The sequence below is a fragment of the Piliocolobus tephrosceles genome, chromosome 14 (genome assembly GCF_002776525.5).
Source record: "Piliocolobus tephrosceles isolate RC106 chromosome 14, ASM277652v3, whole genome shotgun sequence".
NCBI classification, from domain to species: Eukaryota; Metazoa; Chordata; class Mammalia; order Primates; family Cercopithecidae; genus Piliocolobus; species Piliocolobus tephrosceles.
The window spans coordinates 22,735,669-22,756,952 of record NC_045447.1 but is presented as its reverse complement, the minus strand read 5'-3'; the positions used below and the strand labels follow the sequence as shown (position 1 = coordinate 22,756,952).

Genomic DNA, 21,284 nt, shown 5'->3' with positions numbered 1-21,284 from the left:
AGATAGATAGATAGATAGATAGATAGATAGATAGATAGATAGATAGACTTTCATTTGCATGCCTTGTTTTAATGCTTACAACATGCATTTCTCACGGAGCAATTTTTATTTGACATTGAATATTCCCAGTATTTGTATAATAAGCCTTAATCAACCAGTCAGAACCCTTGACCTCTAACGATTTTGCAGCATTCAGTGAGTTTCTTAATCTTTCTAAGTTTCAGTTGCCACTTTTACACAGAGAAGCATAGGAACTAGAATCATACAGAATGTCTAGAGAACCTTGCAGTGTTAAACCGTTCATTCGTTCAGCAAATATTTGTGATTATCTTCAACGTATTAGTATCTGAATGCAACAATGCACACAACAGCTTATGTTTCTGCTCTCACGGAGTTGCCATTCTGTTTTAGAGAGAATAAAATTATCAAGTAAACATTTGAAGAAGTTAGATGATGCTATGAGGGGAATAAAATAGACTAGTGGTATAGATATTGTAGTGAAGGTGAAAACTATTTTTTGATAATGTGTTTAGAAAAGTCCTCAATGAGAAGGTAATGGTTGAGCTAAAACCTAAACAAAAAATTAGAAAAGCCATTTGATAATTGGGGACATGAGTTCTGGATTGTATCTGCAAAAAGTAAAATGTGAAAACAACACTACTTATAGTTTTTATGTTTGAGTAGTTTTTAGTTTTCATAGCATTATTTTACTTTATCTTTTCACCCACTTTTGAAAACAGGTAGGAAAAGTAATACTGTCATTTTTTTTTAATAAGCAAAAAGAATCAGATGCAGAATGATGATGTATGTTACTGGTACCATGAAAGTAAGTTAGCAACAGAGTTGAGGCACACACTTTAACTTCTGGTCCTTTATTCCATCTGCTTTTCGTTATAGTTCTCTGCGTGTTTTTCGGAATGGATTCATCATCTATATCCTTCTCGATCTTCATTTTGCTGATCATGTTTCTCCCATCTTTTTTTTTTTTTTCATGTTTTCCCTCTTAACTGAATAACTGATTTAATGATCAAAGGGGAAAATGTCAAGAACCAAATATATTTTAGAGTGACACAGCTAAAAGGGATCACAAAGCTACTTGATTTAACTATTATTCTATACAAGGGGAAACAGCAGCCCAGAGAGGGAAAGTGACTTGTCCAAAGTCATAGGGTTGATCAGGGTATCTATTCTAATCTCCAGTTTCCTTGACTCCCTGCCCATTACTGTAGCAGGCTGCAGGGTTTGAGAAAGTGTCCCATTTGTTTCTCTCTCTCCCTTTCTTTCTTCCTTCTCTCTCTGTCTTTTTTTAAATATGGAGATACAATCACACTAAAACTGCTGAAACTCCCTTTGTAGTTTGCCATCTTTTATTACCCTCTGTCTTTGCCACTTTTTGCATGCTCTCTGCATATCAATGTTTTGGATTTTTTTTCCCATTTATTAGCTTATATTATCCAGGCCAAATTTCATTTCGTTATTTCCTGTCCATACTTTTATAGACCTTTGGGTCCTAGGTATTACTCTTCCTTTTGTTTGTGGTTAGAATGCCGGCCTATCTCTTGGCTGCTATATAATTCATGTAGCACTGGATTTTACCCTCCTTTCATATCTTGAGATATCATTGAAACCCGAAAGAGAACTGGCTGAAAGTCATTTAGGGCTTTGAACATTCTGCTCTGTTGGCTGCATTGTCATTTATAAGGATTACTATCTTTGCTTAAAATCTTTTTAAGCCATTCAAATTACTATACTAAATTCAAGGTGATGTAAAAGCATCTTCAAGTTCCAGTTCATAAGACTGTCAAGTCTCTTTATTAAATTTTAGTCTAATATGTGCTACCTTTCCTATCCAGATATTCCATTTCTTTTCAAATTCAGTTAGGATAGAAAATAAAACAATATTTAAGACAGATGGTGAGGCATGATGTCTCATAGGAAAAAAAATATATTGTGAGACAATTCGTGTAGAATTGAATTTTCTCCCTAATATGTGCTTGGATTTATGCTCTGAACTCTTTCTAATTAATATTTTCATAAAAATTTTTACATAATACTGCTAAAGCAGATTGAAATCAGGTTTGAGACATCTTCAGAATCATTGATAACAGAGATTCTAAAGCTCCAAAAGAACTTTGTTAATTCATCATTTACTGAGTACCTGCTATGAGACTGACACTATCCTAAGTATTCGGGATATTAATTAAAGTAAGACAAGGGCCAGAAATATCTGAGAATTCAAGAGCTGTACAAAATCATTCATTCATTTATTCACTTATTCATGTATTTTTAAACATGACATAATATAACCAGGTAGTTTTCTTTCTTTTTTTTTTTTTTTTTTTTTGAGACAGAATCTCGCTCTGTCGCCCAGGCTAGAGTGCAGTGGCCGGATCTCAGCTCACTGCAAGCTCCACCTCCCGGGTTTATGCCATTCTCCTGCCTCAGCCTCCTGAGTAGCTGGGACTACAGGTGCCCGCCACCTCGCCCGGCTAGTTTTTTGTATATTTTAGTAGAGATGGGTTTTCACCGTGTTAGCCAGGATAGTCTCAATCTCCTGACCTCGTGATCTGCCCATCTCAGCCTCCCAAAGTGCTGAGATTACAGGCTTGAGCCACTGTACCCGGCCAGCCAGGTAGTTTTCTTGATCCTAATGGAAAAGATGCACTTTGAAACATTTTCCATAAAACTTGTGTTGGTTGTATGGGAGCAGGGAACAATAATAAATAAATTTTTTTTTTTTTTTTTTTTTTTTTTTTTTTTTTTTTTTTTTGAGACGGAGTCTGGCTCTGTCTCCCAGGCTGGAGTGCAGTGGCCGGATCTCAGCTCACTGCAAGCTCCGCCTCCCGGGTTTACACCATTCTCCTGCCTCAGCCTCTGGAGTAGCTGGGACTACAGGCGCCCACCACCTCGCCCGGCTAGTTTTTTGTATTTTTAGTAGAGACGGGGTTTCACCGTGTTAGCCAGGATGGTCTCGATCTCCTGACCCTGTGATCCACCTGTCTCGGCCTCCCAAAGTGCTGGGATTACAGGCTTGAGCCACCGCGCCCGGCCAATAAATTTATTTTTTATTTTTTATTTTGTTTTATTTATTTTAAATAAAATAAACAATTATTTAAGATAGTGAATACTACTATAAAGGAAATAAAACAATATGATATGCTACTTTGCATTGGGGATGGAGAATTAGAATGTGAGCTAACTGCTTGTTGTTTGAGAAAGTAATATTTGAACTGACTGCTAAATAATGAAGAGGTCATGAGAAAAGCCAGGAAAGAGATATTTCAGAAAATGTGAACATCAAGTTCAGGTTCTTGGATGCTTATTTAAGGAAGAGACACTTGTGTGGATAGATGTCTAGATGAATGAATGAATGAATGAATGAATGAATGAATGAATGAATGAATACATGCATGAATGGAAGGTCGTGAGCAAGGAGGACAGTAACAGGAGATGGAGGGATAAAGCAGGGGCTTGTAGGCCTGGATACAGACTTTGAACTCTTCCATATGAGATGATAAGCCATTGAGGAGTTTTAGATGAGTGGCATGGCATGGTGCAGTTTATGTTTTTAGAAGAGCACTATAGCTATGTTCTGAAGGAGGGATAGTTGGGAAACAAATGGTTGAGAAAAGAGAAGCAGATAGGCTGGTTAAGTGAGAATTGCAGTAGTGATGCTGGCTTGAACTAGGATGGTAGTGATAGAACAAAGTAGATCTATTTGAAATGTCCCAGGGAAAAGCAGCCTGTGAGGTGTACTGATGGAGTTTGTGTGGTGTTAAAGGGTGAGCTGAAAAAAAATAGGGCAGGTGACTGGGAAGGTTTCGGTTTGGTCATTGTTAAGCTATGGTGTAGTCATTTACTAAGGTGGAGAAAAAGGGAATGTGGGGAGAAATCAGAATATTTGTTTTAGATATGTTTTTTGATGATTTTGTGATGCCTTTTAATAGGTAGATATTTAGCAGGGATATAATTTTAGGCAGTTGGGATTCAGAGAAGAGGTCATATCTAAGGCTATAAATGTTTCAGTCATTGGCACATAGAGGTTTTAAAACTTTTTATTTAGAAACTGAGACAGGATAAGAAACTGTAGGTGGAAAAGAAAAAGGGGTCCCCATCTAACCCTGAAGTCTGACAACGTTTCATGTAGAGTTAGGGAAGGAGAAGACCTCAAATGAGTCTGTGGGGGAGGAGCCCAGACGACTAGGATGACATGATGTCATGGAAGTCAAGAGAGGGAGGACTGCAAGAAGAAAGAAGGGGGCTACTTCTTTATGTGCTTCAAGGCAGTCTAGCAAGATGAGGATTTTTACATTATGCTCAGCTTTAGCAACTTTTAGGTTGATGGTGACCTTAATGAGATTAATTTTGGTGGAGTGGTGAGTATAGAAGCTAGACTGCAGCGAACCAATGGGTGAAGTGTAGGAGACAAAGCAGATAACACTGGTTTAGAAGACGCAATAAATTTTACTGTGAATCATAGAAAGAGAAATGTGGGGTAAGAGAAATAGTATTTAGGAGATGTGTAACAGAATGAAAGGAGATTTACATTTTTGTTAATTTAAAAACTTTGTATATTTCAAGAGTTTTTAAATTTTTAGATCTTTAGATGGGCTACATTCTATTTTGCTGATTTGGGAGACGAATGATGTAGGAAATAAAGGGAAATGGTTTGTGCCAAACAAGTAGTGATGTGGAAAAGTGAGATATGTCATGGAGCCGAAGTTGCTAGAATTAAATCTTAATGGAAGACTCAAAGGCAGGACCAGCCTTTCAGGCTAAGGAAGTAAGGGCAGATGCTCTGAGATGTGAGTTCTGGGAAAGAACTGGATGTATTTGATGGTGAAGGTGTGGTTGGAACTAAGAATGAGTAGGAAAGTTGGAGCTAGATTACAAAAGGACTTGAAAGCTAGTTGGGGAAGTTAAAATTTTGTAGGAGTCTATTAAGTATTTCAAACAGGCTGGGCATGGTGGCTCACACCTGTAATCCCAGCACTTTGGGAGTCCAAGGCAGGTGGATCACCTGAGGTCAGGAGTTTGAGACCAGCCTGACCAACATGGAGAAACTCTGTCTCTATTAAAAATACAAAAAATTAGCAGGCTTGGTGGTGCATTCCTATAATCCCAGCTACTCAGGAGGCTGAGGCAGGAGAATCACTTGAACCTGCGGAGGTTGTAGTGAGCCAAGATTGCGCCATTGCACTTCAGCCTGGGCAACAAGAGCAAAACCCTGTCTCAAAAAAAAGTATTTCAAACATGAAAATATTCATATTTTAGATAAATCATTCATAGATTCATAGGCTGTTTTGTAAGAAGTGATTGAGGTGAGGAAGATGCAAAACCAGTTTTGAGTGTGTAAGGGCTAAGTAGACAGAATATGAGGCTGTGCTACAGGTGCTTTCCTTGATGGGCCTGAGTGTAGAGTTAGTGTGATAATGTGACTACTTCCAGGGACGATCTTCTTTTCCAGTGCCTTCAGTTTGGTGGAGGATACTTGATTCTCACAGTGAAACACAGGGAGGAATTTCTGGCCTATATGAATATGTGGCCAACCTTTGAAGGAACCAGAAACCAACTTAAGCTCCTCAGATTCAGTAGACCTAATCAGCATCTGAAGCTTGTTAGCAGATTCATCATTCATTAGGAGCCCTCACTACCCTGTCTTTTGTACTCTGAGCAGGCTGATCTGGTTGAGGAGGTTAAGAACAAACCCTGGTTTGAATAGAATTAAATGAGGTCAGCAGTGTGGGTTTGACACGAAGCCTTTGAAAGATAGGCTATATAAAGTCAAGATATTTCTGTCCCAGAGGAAACATATGCCAATATATAGCCACCTCCCAGCCCCACCCAAGCTTTCCCTTTGTAAACCTTCAGCAGGTAAGCACTCCTGCTCCCCCTGTTCCAAGAAACTAATATTTAAGTACAAAGATCGCGCTTGTTGTGTATGGGGGTTTTTCTTTTTGTTGCTGTTTGGAAGAATTGTGATGTGGCATAAAGACTGTTGTTATTGAACCCATTTCTAAATAAACAGCTGAACTTAAAATATTCTACTTTTTTTCTGGCCTTTAAAGGCCTTTTTGAGAAGTAATCGTTGGACTAAAAGAGAATATCATAATGTCAATCACTGTTTTATTATCTAGAAATAGAAATAGACACTAATTTCTCAAAAGCTGTCCTATCTTTATTTGCAAGAAATTTAGAAAGACAGGTAAATCCACTCATCCTTTGGAAGGAGGTTCATTTCAGAAGAGTGCACTTTCAAAATCTTTGCTTTCTCCTTGAGCTCTAAATTAGTAACTAAGAACTCTCATCTCCCCATCTACAGGTAGTTTTGTGTATGTTTGGTTTTCTTTTTGGCTCATCAATGGGCTGGAAGATTAGTAACCTCAGTAGCTTCCCAGACTAGTTATATTTAGCCAATACCAGTGAATGTTACAAAAAGTGAAATCAGAGATTTCCAAAAGTAATATTGAGACTTACTTAAGGGTAACCAACTATTTTGCTCCCAGAATTGTGTATTGAAAATAGACCAGGCATGGTGGCTCACGCCTGTAATCCCAGCATTTTTGGAGGCCGAGAGGGGTGGATCACCTGAGGTCAGGAGTTCAAGACCAGCCTGACCAACATGGTGAAACCATGTTTCTACTAAAAGTACAAAAATTAGCTGGACGTGGTGGCAGGTGCATGTAATCCCAGCTCCTCAGGAGGCTGAGACAGGAGAAATGCTAGAAGCTGGGAGGAAGAGGTTGCAGTGAGCTGAGATCATGCCATTGCATTCCAGCCTGGGAGACAGAGCGAGACTGAAGAAAGAAAGAAAGAAAGAGAGAGAGAGAAAGAAAGAGAGAGAGAGAAAGAAAGAAAAGAAATTGGGTCTGATGAGGTGGCATGGTGCAGTGGATTACAAATTGTAACACAAATTTATATTTGACATGTATTATAAATTCAAGATCCATCAGTCTAGTCTTATCTGTACTGGAAATTCTCTCTAACAGCTTCAGAAAATCACTTCAACCTTATGAAACTCAGCTTTCCCATAAATAAAATGAAATAATTGCTTTCAACTTCATGATCATCATCATCATCGGCCACTTATTGACCACCTGTTACATACTAAGGACTTTACTTGCATTTACTACTAGTTCTGAGTTCACAAAGGAAGAACTGGTGGCTACTTTATTTATTACTCCGTGCTTATAGTTTATCATTGTACCTGGCCTATGGAAACAACTAAGTACATATTTTTGGTTGTTATATACTCGCCTTTAATATTCAGTGACTTGAGCTTCATAAACATTCAATCCTTCAACCATTATTCAGATGAAGAAACCAAGGCTTAGCAATTCTACGCAATTTGTTCAAATAAGTAGAAACTGACTTGTGTGCTAAGAAAAATCAATTATAACACCTCATTGCCTCTAACAGTGTAAAAGTTATGAGTACAAAATAACTTTCTCATTCAGAAAAATTTTCAAAGTCTCCTCATTCCTAAGGGATAATTTCAATTTCTTTAACATGGCATTGCAATCCTTTTTAAATCTAGCTTCAGATCAGTTTCTCAATGTATTAGTTCCAGATTTTACTGCATTCCCTTACTAAGTACTGGTCAAAGTTTATCCTTTACTCAGACCCCTCTCTTTGCATGCTCAAATTATTTATATCCTCTATGATGTTTCCCCCAAATCATTTTGTCAAGGAAACCTTCTCTCATTTTCCCAAGAAGTACTGATAGGAGAAAGTCCTGTCCTGATTCATCAATGTATTTCCAGCACCAGCATGACAACAAGTAGATGTTAGTATATTGATTAAATGAATTTATAACCTTCTCCAGTTCTCATCTAATGATTAGGAGATATTTTAGCTGGGTATTGCAATAGCCCTCACTCCTAAAATCTCCAGAAAGCTTTGGTAGCTCTTATGTGTTGCTCATTCATTGCTGAAATAATAAAAAAATGAATGACTGGGTTCTTAGTGTTAGCTGGGCATCTCAGAAATATTTGAGAAGCAATCCCTTGAGGTTTAATTTTGAAAACTGCAATCCCAAGGTTTGAGGAAATTTTATAGTGAAGCTGATGAATATTTTAGGAAAAGTATGACATACCCTATAAGAAGGTGCCTCTGTTTTGATGAAATCTGGTTTGTAGTACTATCATGGTATGGTCGATAATAGCATTACAAAAAAGTACACAAGCACCTAATTAGTTTAGACTATGTATAATTTGGTAACAAATGAACTCTAAGATAAATCCATTGTTAGCTTTCATTTGTCATTCATCCAGTCATATATTCCTCAATCACTGGCTTGGTGTCCCCTTTACTCTGAGCACTGTTATGGGTTGGAAATACTACTGTGAAGGACTCCACAATTCTGTTCGCAGAGATCTCGTCTGCCTGATAAGGAAACAGACCCACAGACAGACAGTAAGGAAACTGTGTTGGAAGAAATCTGGGAACTGTCAGAACACAGGAATGATACTCAGTGAGGGTGGAAGTTAGGAAAAAGGGATGAAGAATAGAGAAGACTTGCAAAAGAGATACTCTAGATGAACCTTGAAGAACCAGTGGGAGTTAGCAAAGTGAAAAATGGAAAGCACATTTCAGGCAGAGAAAAATAACCTTTGTAAGGGCATGGAGAAATGAAACGGAATTGTTGGTATAGAATGTGCATGAAGAGGTCAGTTTGTGGATGATCTTGTATGCCAAGCTAAGGAAAATGATCTTTTTAAAAATTATTTTTATTTATTTTTATTTATTTATTTATTTTGAGACGGAGTCTTGCCCTGTCGCCCAGGCTGGAGTGCAGTGGCGTGATCTCAACTCACCACAACCACCACCTCCCATATTCAACCGATTCTCTTGCCTCAGCCTCCCACGTAGCTGGGATTACAGGCACACACCACCATGCCTGGCTAATTTTTGTATTTTTTGTAGATACAGGGTTTCACCATGTTAGCCAGGCTGATCTCAAACTCCTGACCTCAGATGATCTGCCCGCCTCAGCCTACCAAAGTGCTGGGATTACAGGCATGAGCCACCATGGCCGGTGGAAAATGATCCTCTATAAGTAGTGAGGATCTATCAAAGGAGGAGCATGGTAAGATTCATATGTCAGGTAGAAGAGTTATAGCCAAAATATCTTAAATTATCCCACTATCTTGGAGAATACACATTATCTCAGGCCTTGTTTGAAGAACACATTGGCTTCAGTTAGCTTTTACAGTAACCAATAACTTATGACTATCTGTTCAACATTTTGAAACTGATGAGAGTCAATGTGAAGGCAAGTTTCTTTGTGAAAATTATCCCTAATATCTTGTACTGAGAAGACACGAATAATTTAATTTCTTCCTCCCTTCTCCAGCTCTGACTTCTTTAGCCTCTTTAGTTATTTTTGTCACGTATTCACCTGAGTGATTCCAGTGATGTCATAAATTCCCAAAATTTCTAATCCAGCTAAGTTAACTATTGTCCACCAATTATATTGAAATCATTCCAATATAAGTCAGTATATTATTTTCTTTAGGTTGTTACCTTTTTCTTTTGTTTGTTTACTTGCTTCCTTGACATTTATATTGAAAATAGCTCATGCATCCTCTTTGATCATTTCTATCCTTCAGGATACCTTAGGGTCTGGGGCTGGGTGGAGAAAAGTAGAATCTCTAATTAAGCAGACTTCTTCTCCAACTCCAACCTCATTAGCATCATTATTAAGAATAGACCCTTTGTCTTTAAGACCAGTATTATTTTTCCATCTCAGTCTGTTATGCTATTTGATCATCCTCAGAATCTTGTTGAGAAAGTCTAAAATGTAATTTTGTTTTCATTTTATATATGGGGAAACTGAGGCATAGGGAGGTGAAATACCATGTCCAAGATTAACCAATAATCAGAGATAGATCAGGAGCTTGAATCCAGGGTTTCCGACTTCAAGGATAAGAACTCTTGCTGGGCGCGGTAGCTCAAGCCTGTAATCCCAGCACTTTGGGAGGCCGAGATGGGCGGATCACGAGGTCAGGAGATCGAGACCATCCTGGCTAACACGGTGAAACCCCGTCTCTACTAAAAATACAAAAAACTAGCCGGGCGAGGTGGCGGGCGCCTGTAGTCCCAGCTACTCCGGAGGCTGAGGCAGGAGAATGGCGTAAACCCGGGAGGCGGAGCTTGCAGTGAGCTGAGATCCGGCCACTGTACCCCAGCCTGGGAGACAGCGAGACTCCGTCTCAAAAAAAAAAAAAAAAAAAAAAAAAAGAACTCAACAATAGCGCTAACCTGAGCCTTTGCTTATACTTCAAGGTAAACTAATCTCATTTTCCTAAGATTTGGTCTTCCAAGCTTTCAAATGAGAATAACAATCTCTGTGTATCTTAAATAGTGTCCTGCAGACGTGCCTCAGAGACTCAGGGACATGGCATTTCACCTTGATGCCCCAGACAAATGAAAATAAAAGTCAACTGGTGGCAGGATCAACTATGTCTGTTCACTTACAGAAAGTCCATCTGCCTCAGGATTTTGAAGCTGAACTCTTTTCTTCCAAAAGGAAAAGAAAGTTTCTGGCATATGAAATCTCAACTGGGGAAGACAGACTTTGCTAATGGCACCCCACCTACGTCCAGTCTCCTAGCTGGATAGAGCAGATTTCTAAATGTGTCACCACATGAAAGGGAATGAATCTGAAGTGAGGAATTCCCTGATGTGAGGGGAAGATGGCGTGGGATGGAGAAATCAGAGTGCCCAGTGCAATCCCACTATCAGCTAGTCACCACCTGGCTTACAGCTCCGTTTCCTTCTCCCTAAGGCGCAGTCTAAAGAAAACAGTCAAAGAGTGCAGAGTTTAAACTATATTTGGATGAGAGTATATACATCGGGGATGCCAGATTTTGGTCATTCATTCAGTCATTCAACAAATATTTATTGAAAGTGTATTATGTTATCAGAATGTGTACGTGTATAAAAGTGTGTGCATGTGCACATGCATGTGTATGTCTGTGTATAATTTTCATAGTACCCCTCACAATGAAATGTACTGTATTATTATTATCAATGCCACCTAGCTACTACATGGAAGTTATTTGACCTTGGTATTGACTTCAGACTCTTTTCACTACAACCTGCTCAGCATCAAGCAGAAAGTATTTAAGGAGCACCAAGTAAATTGATGTAATGAAAACAAGACCAGTTTGTTTTAATGTTTTGTTGTTGCTGTCTTTGTTTTTTCTGGCTGCACATTTGTATTCCATTCCTCACTCTGTTCTCTTCTGTGCTTGGGGCAAAGGGAATAGAGAGGGAGAGAGAATTCCCCAGACACAGGCTGGCAGATGTAGCTGAAGGGCCCCCGGGACACTAGTAGCAACAGAAACTGAATAGCTGTGTCCAAGGATGTTATTTTAAAAAGGGACTCACAATAGCTTTGTCAGCAGAATCTTGGAAAGAAACTGCACCTTCTCTCTTTCTTTCTCTCTCTCTCTCCCTTGTTTTCTTTTTAACTCCATCTTTGTTTTCTGTCTTTTAACTCTTCCTCTACCTGTCTATATATCATCTATCTACTTATTGACCTGCCTACATACCTGTTTACCTACCTATGTCTATTTCTACCTTTCCTCCATTCTCAGGTTCTGCTGACCTAGCAGACAAATTTATTGTGGTCTTAAACATAATCAGGAAGAAATTAGCCTTTAGAAGAACTAAAATCTAACCCCAATTTCTGTCATTCTGAGAGGTTTTTTGCTAAGGAAATTAAGACATTTTAGAAATTAGATCTTACCCTTATAGAGAACATAATCTAACCCTATTTTTATTTATATTGGAGGAGAAGACAGTGATACCAAGAGTTAGGCACCCCTATGATCTTATTTCCAAGAGGCTGTTTTCATCATTCTGTAGCTATGGCATGTAGGGGGAGGATTTCTCTGCTAGGTATAAAAAGGCCAGTCTTCTACTTCTTGCTCTGCTACCACCTGTCTCTGTGACCTGGAAGCAGATGCCTTCCTCCTCGAGCTCACAGTTTTCCATAGATAAAATGGATGAAGGGGCCAGCATTGTACCCACGGTCATCTGAAATCACTGCAACAATGCTGGGTAAACATCATTACCTCCATTTTTTTTCAGATGACGAAAATGAAGTTCAGAGAGGTTAGGTTATTTTATTTATGTCATCTTTGTAGTGCTTATAGGAAGCAGAATTCAGATTTGTACCTACTTCTGCCTGATGTCAAAACCCTTGCTCTTTTCAGTTCTCTGTATTGAGTTTCTGAAGAGTATACTCTGGATTTATGGCTGGTCACTCTTGGATTGGTCCTAGGTTATATGGTATGTAGAGAGGCCACATTCACAAGAGGTTGGAGCTACTGAGAAGTGCTGAGCCTATATTCTTTCTATGGTTGAACTGCCATGAATGCTACTGGTCACTTACAACGTATTGATTTATTCTGTTTCTTTTGCTCGTTCTTTCTTTCTTTTTCTTTATTATTTTTTGTTTGCTTTTTGTTTGTTTGTTTGTTTGTTTGAGACAGGGTCTTTCTCTGTCACCCAGGCTGGAGTGCAGTGGTGTGATCACTGTTCACTGCAACCCTGATCTACTGGGCTCAATAAATCCTCTCACCTCAGCCTCCTGAGTAGCTGAAACTACAGGTGTGCACCACTGTGCCCAGATAACTTTTGTATGTTTTGGAGAGACAGGGTATCATCATGTTGCTCAGGCTCATCAGATTGCTCAAGCAATCTGCCTGCCTTGGCTCTCCCCAAAATGCTGGGATTACAGGCATGAGCCACTGTGCCCGGCCCTATTTGGGCTTCTTTAATAGTATTTCACTAGGTAACTGTCACCAGAAATAAACAAGGGATTTTGCAGCTTGGAAGAAGTTCAGCATTCTGCTGCCCCTGAATCCAATGACTTCTTTTCAGATACTCAACGTCATAGAAATCTGTCTTGTTTCTCCTTGGTGGGGGCTCTTTCTAGCTAGGGGAAAGTTGCTTGAAAGTGTTTCAAGTGAGCAGTGATTTCACAAGCTGATTTAATTCCTCCACTTAGAAGCAAATCGACCCCTTAAAAGAAGAGTATTTTTTTTCTCTCAATGATTATTCTAGAATGTACAAAGCACATTTATGTTCATTTCCTATTAGAGTTCTATGATTATCCTGAGAGGTTATCCTGGTTGGGACTATAATTTCTACATTATAGATTGGGGACAGGGGGCAGAGGCCAAGAAGTAAGTGAAGCCAGTTGTGCAAAGTTACACAGCTAATGTAAGGGACAGAAACCAAACCCTGGTGTTTGGCCCTAAATTCAGTGCCCTCTCCAGAGCTCCACTCTATTATTTTGTGGAAGAATGTTCTAAATCAAACAGAAGCCTTAGGGTGACCATATATCCTGATTTGTCTGAGAGATTCAGATTTTCCCAGGATGTGTTCCTTTTGTTTGGACGTAATTTTTAATAGCACCACTATCATTTTCAAAGTGCTCTAGTTTGGATGATGAATTATATAGTTAACCCTAAGACACTGGCTAGCAACTATATTTCAAGGAGCTCAGAATCTTTCAGAACTCCTGCAACATGTAGACTTAATAGCAGCACAGTGTGATAAGTGTTAAGATAGAAATCTTTATAAAATAGGCACCCACACAGGAGGTGGTATTTAGCTTTGCCTAGAAAAGTTGGGAAAATAGCACAGAAGAGCTGGTGCTAGAATTAGTAAAAAGGTGGACAAGGTGATCTCTTTTGGATGGCCACATTGAGGTTTTTCCTTGTATTGTTCTGTGTTGAAATATCAAGAAACATGCATAGGTCATACCTACTTAGAAGGCATCCTACTGCTCGCTTTGTGCTTCTGTTATCCTTGTCCTTGCAGCTAAGTGAGAATCATTGCAACCGGCTGCAGCTTTAAATCATTCCAAACAGAAGCCCTTGCTGTGGTTTAGATGACATGGGAGCTTGAGAATTCACTTGGTCTTTAACTGAAACTCCTAGGGTATCTGACAAGCCCTTAGAAGCCTATAGCATTAGACAGGAAGGGTTCTTGGCATCTCAATAGTGTAACCTCTTTCTCTGCTCTGATGGTTGAGCCCAGTGAGGCAAGGAGACTTGTTCAAATTAACAGAGCAATTTGGTTTCAGATCTGGAATTGAAGGAAGTGTCCCTTGCAAATCAGTTCATGTTTTAATACAAAACTGAAATCCTCTTTGGAGTTAAATAACCCCCAATTTGCATCTGTGAAGTTCTGTTGTGTCAGCTGCACTCAGAACTTGGAAAGTGAATGCCTGAGTTGGAGACCCAGATCAGGTATTAACATACTGTGTGATCTTGGGCAAGTTATTAAAGATGTATGGAATCTCAGTTTCCTCATCTGAAAGAATAATATCTTCCTCACAAAGTTTTTATGAGGAATATTTGGAGTAATGAAGGTGAAAGTGTTTGTGAACTTTCTATTACAGCATAGACACACAACATGAGGTCTACCTTCTTTACATATTTTAAATGTACAGTGCAATATCGTTAACTATAAGCACACTATTTTACAGTAGATTCCTATAACTTTTTCATGTTGTGCAATTGAAACCATATACTCACTGAAAAGCAACTCTCCATTTCCTCCCCCTCCAAGACCCTGGAAACCACCATTTTACTTTCTACTTCTATGAGCTTCCCTACTTTAGATGCCACTTATACGTGGAATCATGCAGTATTTGTCCTTCTGCGACTGGATTATTTCCCTTAGCATGGTGACCTCAAGCTTCATCCATGTTGTTGCAGATGACAGAATTTCCCTCTTTTTTTAAAGACTGAGTAATAGTCCATCGTGACTAATGATGATGGGCTTGACAGTGCCAATGGTTTTGGTGGTCTGATTCTACAGCTGCTGATGATAACTGAGGCCAAAGAACAAATATTTATTTATTCTCTCCCTTTCTATGTCAATCTTCTGCAGATGAACCCAGCCGGTGCTATTTCCATGATGGTGATGGGGTATGTGAGGAGTTTGAACAAAAAACCAGCATTAAGGACTGTGGTGTCTACACGCCCCAGGGATTCCTGGATCAATGGGCATCCAATGCTTCAGTATCTCATCAAGACCAGCAGTGCCCAGGCTGGGTCATCATCGGACAGCCAGCAGCATCCCAGGTAAGATCCTAACCATGTGTGACATTTCCTGCAGACATTCAAAATCTCCGCTATGCCCCACAAGGCTACTCACCTCTAAGGCAGTGTCATTGGATGCGGCCACTTGAGCATATCTTTATTAAATGTACTGTTAGGGCTTCATGAATACCATTTGTAAACGATTCGATCTGGAATTGTTAGGGCAGGGAACATTGTATGATGGGGTAATGACTGTCCTCCTATTTCCTTGCCTGTAATAACTAATATTTGGAGAAAGAACTCCATTTTGCATATACCATGTGTTTCAGTGAGGTAAGAATGAATTTATATTGGAAGTCCCACTTTTTAGGGGGTGCCAAGCTGTGTACTCCCTGATTTAACAGTAATTCTACAGTAATTTGCTATGTGGCCTTAGACTAGTTCCACCACCTCTCTGGGCCCTATTTTTCTCCCTCATCCTTAAAATAAAGAGTAGTTGAGCTTGTTGATCTCCAATGGCCTTCCCAATTCTAAGAAGCTGTGACTCATGCCTCAGTCCCCTAATGCACTATTTATGTGCCACAGTTCTTCCCCAGGGGACTGATAGCTTAGTCCAGGGAGTGAGAGTTTTGGGGCCACCGGTGCTTGTATGATTCTAGAGATGGCCATGCTGTCCCGAGAGCCCCCTTTCCAATTATCCTGCCAAGGAAGCACCTGCCTTCCCCAAGACTCACATTTCTCAGAGGCATGACTCAGTGCTTCTGGTTGCCTGGCCTAGTGGCCTTTCAGAGACCAGCCTGCCTCCTGGCCTTGCAAATGAGCTGCTATTCCCAGACATTCCTTTCTAATATTGCTTTCTTGATTTAGGGTCAGTGGGGTAGGCCTGGCTTCTAGATGAAAGAAAGATATGACCTTCCTCTGGGGTCCAGTGAAGAATCACTGGGTGAGGTACAGAATAGGACTACCTCATTTTTAGTTGTTGCATGTATTTGATTATTTCTTCATTCATTTTTTGTTTATGTTTACATTACTAAAGCCTTTATTCATTTGCATTTATTTTTGAATGCCCTCAGGAGAGTGGAAACAAATGGTAACTTGGCATTTCCTGATGCTTAATATGTATAGTGCCAGCCTGCTGAATGAATGAATGAGTGCATGGATAGATGAATGGCTAGGGTTCATCCTCCCACTGTGCCACCTCTGTGCTTGGTGGAATCATCTGTGTGGTTGAGTTTATCATACTGAACTCTGAGGTATCTGTTTGTCTGTCTGGCTCCCCCATTAGGCTGCTGGTTCTTTGAGAATAAGTTTCAGTTTATTCATCTTTGTCCCCTCATCTTCAAGCACAGGCTAGATAGGTGCCCAGCAAATGTGTGTTTAATTGACTGTAGATACACATGCATACACACACATACATCCCATTGCCACATGCAAATGAACGACACTGACAGAAAACACTCAAACATCGCCTCTCTATCACATAGAATGTCCTGCTTCAGAAACAACAGGGCTGGGGCCAGCGAGAGAAACAGGAATTCCAAATTCAACACTAGCATCCAGTTCTTAGAAATGTTTTTAAAACAACCTTCAACCAAGAGAATTATTAACACACTCAGAACCTCCCATGAGCAAGAGTTGAGGTAGCAGCTGTGCTTAAAAATCACCCAAAGGTTATTGCGACTAATGTGAGAAAAGGAGAGAAAGAATTTTCCAGTCTTAGCATTTGAAAAGAAGCTTCATGGGGCAATTATTCCAATCTTGTAAGGAGGGGCTGTCAGGAATTACTGGTGATTATCTCTTCCTAAACAAAAATCCAATTTAAAAAATCATTATAAATACTAGCTCTTCGATCTACAAAGAGGAGATGAGGAAACAAAATCATCCTATTGAATTATTCATTGTAACCAATTTTATTTTAATGAAATCGACTAGGTTCCATTACTCTGGGCTTGGACATAATCTTTGTTACAAGGAGATTTCAGCTGTAACTAAATTTGCCATAATGAGATCAGCTCACTGGAGAATACAGGGTCAGGGGAGGGAATATGTGTGCAGGCTGGGTGCAGGGCCAGGCCGAGGACAGCGGAACAAAAGTCTTCTGAATTTCTCATCTGAAAGCAAGTACCTAGAAGTCATTCACACACACACACACACACCCTAACACCACCACACACAGGGGCACAGGCACACGCATACACATGTACATGGGCACACAGTCACACACACACAGACACACACACACACACACACAGAGCCTGCATAATTAGAGGTAAGGGCTATTCCTGAAGTGCAAACGTACCTTCCTTCTAACAACAGAGAATGAGGAGGAAATATAATTGTGCCCTTCATTACCTTGTACAGTGATTAGAAGAGATTGGTGGTTAATTTTCACCCTGTCAGGGCTTCCAGTGGAGATGTTGATAGCTTGAGAGGAGGAGCTGGGAGGCTCTTAGAAGTCGGGCTTAGGAAGAAGATGGGAATTTTATCATGTGCTTCTCACTTTCCCCCTAGATGCTCATACTCTCCCTCTTCTCTTTCCCTCTCTGTCTCTCTCACACACACACAGACACACACACACAAACACACATACACAAATTTACACACAAAAAGGCCCTGTAGGAGCATGGGAATACCAGAGCAGATAGAAGAGAATAGCAGGAAGGAAATAGTAGTTATCAAGGTCCACCAGGCACTGGACACATGTATGCACATTACAGCCAATCTCCTTGTCATTCTTCGAGGTAGGAATTGTTGTCTACCTTGGAGAAACTGAGGAACACAGCAGCTTCACTATAAGTTATATAATCCATAAGGGAAGAATCTAGGATTAGAAGAATCTCATGGAAGATGAGTGACAGTGGGCCGTTGGGAACATGAGGTCACATTCTAAAGTTGGAAGTGGCTGGATTCCTGGAAAACTTCACTGCAAAACAAGCAGAAAGGCCCCTAGATGGATAAATCTCAGCATTGAGTGTCACTCTGCAGACCTCATGAGGCACTTCAGTTCTCCTTGAGCAAACTTATAGTCACTGCCTATACCTTCAAATTCAGGCTGTTCCCATTCCGTGACAAGGTGGCTGTGTTCCATGATGCCCTTGAGTTCCTTAGGACACTCCATTAACTTAGGGAATGATGAAATAACCTAGTTGTTCCCATTTGCTCTTTACAATTCAGTTTGGTCCCACTTTCTATCTTTCCCTGATGCAATAAACATGATAAACACAGATGTTTATTGGAGTTATGTGCCAGTTCTGTGCTAGAGCCTGTTGAAGATACCAAAGAACTGAAATACCCAGCCTCTGACCTAGTCACTGTACAAGAGTTAGGAGTGAGAATTCTATCAAAGGCACATTCTTATCACAATAAGTCTGCAGGATCTCTATGACTACTACAAAGAAACAGCATGCATTGTGCTATATGGCTTGAGAATATTGATTAAAACTTCAGTTTTGATGTTGTAAAAGCCTGCCATATTTAATGGTTTCCAGTGTTTCTCATTCATTCTTTTCAAACAAGATTCCCAAATTTGGTTAAGGCAAAGCTAACCCTGAACATTGAGGCTCATATCCAAACCTTATCAGAAGTATCAAAACTTCCTGGTTGTGCAAATTGGGTTGAATATCCTATAATAAGAGACATTCTTTGGATATTTTGGCCATGCACCTTCCTGGCCCAGCTGGAATTAAGAAGTTCCTGGGACAGAAAAAAATGGAAATTAACCAAAAAAATCAAGTTATCTCTCTTCTGGGAACCTTAGAACCTGGTTTGGTTTAAGTGCTTGCAAAGATCTCGTATTGTTCTTATTTTGTCTCCATGTTTCACATTTCTCTAATGCTTTACACAAAAGGCTGCCAAAATGAGATGTTGATATTCCTTCCTTTTACCCCCACCCCCAGCATTTCTACCAAAGTCTGTTTCCTCCTATCCAAACATTTCCTCCTTTGTAGCGGCCTGAGTAGGAAATGGAAATACTAAGACTATCTGGAATTTACAGTGCTCTCTTAAGGGATTACAGACCTTCAGTCAACCAACAAATTTATTTGGTTAATCCTTTGAGGGTAAAACTTAGACTAAGCATTTCGAGGGCAGTAGTTTGAGGGCCAAAGTAAAGAAAACTTTTCAAAGAATGAGAACTATCCACAGTGGGATGGAGTGCCTTGTGATATAAGAAGTTCCCCATTATAAGACATTCAGGCTGGGCAGCTGACTGAACAGAAGATTCCTGCACTAGAAGGCAGGTGAGACCTAGGTATGCCTCTTTTCTTTGTAATTTATTCTCTGACTTTATGTCCCATTAACCCACGATTGGGTGTATTAGTCCTTGACCACTTCATTTTGAGTTGCTATTATTATTCCTTGGCCCATTCATAATACTTCATGCTTCTACTAGAATACAAGCCAGGCTGGGCGCGGTGGCTCATGCCTGTAATCCCAGTGCTTTGGGAGGCTGAGGCTGGCAGATCACCTGAGGTCAGGAGTTCGAGGCCAGCCTGGCCAACACGGTGAAACCTCATCTCTACTAAAAATACAAAATTTAGTCAGTTGTGGTGTCAGGCACCTGTAATCCCAGTTGCATGGGAAGCTGAGGCAGGAGAATTGCTTGAACCTGGGAGGTGGAGATTGCAGTGAGCTGAGACAGTGCCACTGCATTCCAACCTAGGTGACAAGAGGGAAATTCCATCTCAAAATAAATAAATAAATAAATAAAATACAAACCGTACTATGCCTTTGCGATATAACAATTTATATATTAATTTATTTATTCACTTGATTGAACAGTAATATGTTTGAGTCCTACACTGATGAATGTGAGAGAGAGCATGGCCGTTAATGAGGTGAAGTAGAAATCATGCAGATCTGGCTCTGCTCTCTTAAATTCCATTCTGACATGGAAACCTTGAGTAAGTTACTCTTCTGGGAATCTTAGTGTCCTATAGAAAATGAGAATGATAACATCTACCTGGTAGAAATTAAGATGAATGATGTCTACCTGGTAGAAATGAAGGATGCAGAGAAAACACTCTGTGATCGGTTTGTTCACTTGATGGTAAGTACAAATGTTAATTCCCTGTCTTGTTCGTGTCAGGTTTCCTTCTTTGCACTCCCCCCAAAGCTGGCTGTAGGGACCCACACAGAACAGAAGCTCAGTCAACATTTTGTTGAATTAAACAAGTTGCATCAACAAATGTTTGCCACATACTCAGAACTGCAGCAGGCACTTTGAGAAGGTTCAAAGAAGTACTGGTTCTTTTTCTGCCTTCATAAAGCTTACCATGTCATCAGAAGGGTGTTTTCAACTAGAAATAGTAGCCAAAGACCCAAGAGTGTAAGATTTAGAGGGAATTTCCCTGAGGAAGAAACCACACTGCTATCAGCTTACTCAGCCAGTAGGGATTAGAGCCAGTGTGTAAGACAGAAAAGTCCTTTGCCCACTTTCAGAAGATCCTAAACAAATTATAAAAATAGCATTTGTCAACTTCTTCCAGGCTTTCCACCAAATTTCATGAATCCTACTAAAGCCACTACAAAAGTAGGAATCACTGTTCTCACTTTACAGATTAGGACACAAAGACTCAGAGAGCAGAGTAACTTGCTTCAGGGCTCAACTCTATAAGGGGCAGGACCAAGATGCAGGCCACTGTGTTCATAATACAGCTACAGGACCAGGCAGCTCAAGCCTGCTCCAATGACTGACACATGAGAACAAGCTAGAAGAGCTAGTGTCTTTTGCATCTTTTAATATGTAGTATGCATTAAGACACACCGGGAAAGTGGGCATTCCCTCTCTCCAATGCCCAAAATACTGCCCTATAATTTTTGCCTGCTGCTTAGATCTCCAGGTTTTGGCACCATTTCCTTCACCCATTGCCCTTTCCAGAGAGTTTTCTAAAATGTGTGTATGGAAATAAGAGAGACACATAAGTGTTTTAAGTTGCCAACCCTTGCGTGTAAAAATGATTTCTTTTTTTTTTTTTTTGAGACGGAGTCTCGCTCTGTCTCCCAGGCTGGGGTACAGTGGCCGGATCTCAGCTCACTGCAAGCTCCACCTCCCAGGTTTACACCATTCTCCTGCCTCAGCCTCCCGAGTAGCTGGGACTACAGGCGCCCGCCACCTCGCCTGGCTAGTTTTTTTGTATTTTTTTAGTAGAGACGGAGTTTCACCGTGTTAGCCAAGATGGTCTCAATCTCCTGACCTCGTGATCCACCCGTCTCGGC

General features: G+C 40.1%; 1 protein-coding gene across 1 annotated transcript in view; it reads left to right on the top strand.

The window, feature by feature from the left end:
* PAPPA (pappalysin 1) overlaps positions 1-21,284 on the top strand; it is a 247,490-nt gene that overhangs the window by 136,077 nt on the left and 90,129 nt on the right. Inside the window, exon 9 of the mRNA XM_023223653.2 lies at positions 14,917-15,110. Coding sequence (XP_023079421.1) covers positions 14,917-15,110 — 194 coding nt within the window. The remainder of the gene's footprint in view (positions 1-14,916; positions 15,111-21,284) is intronic.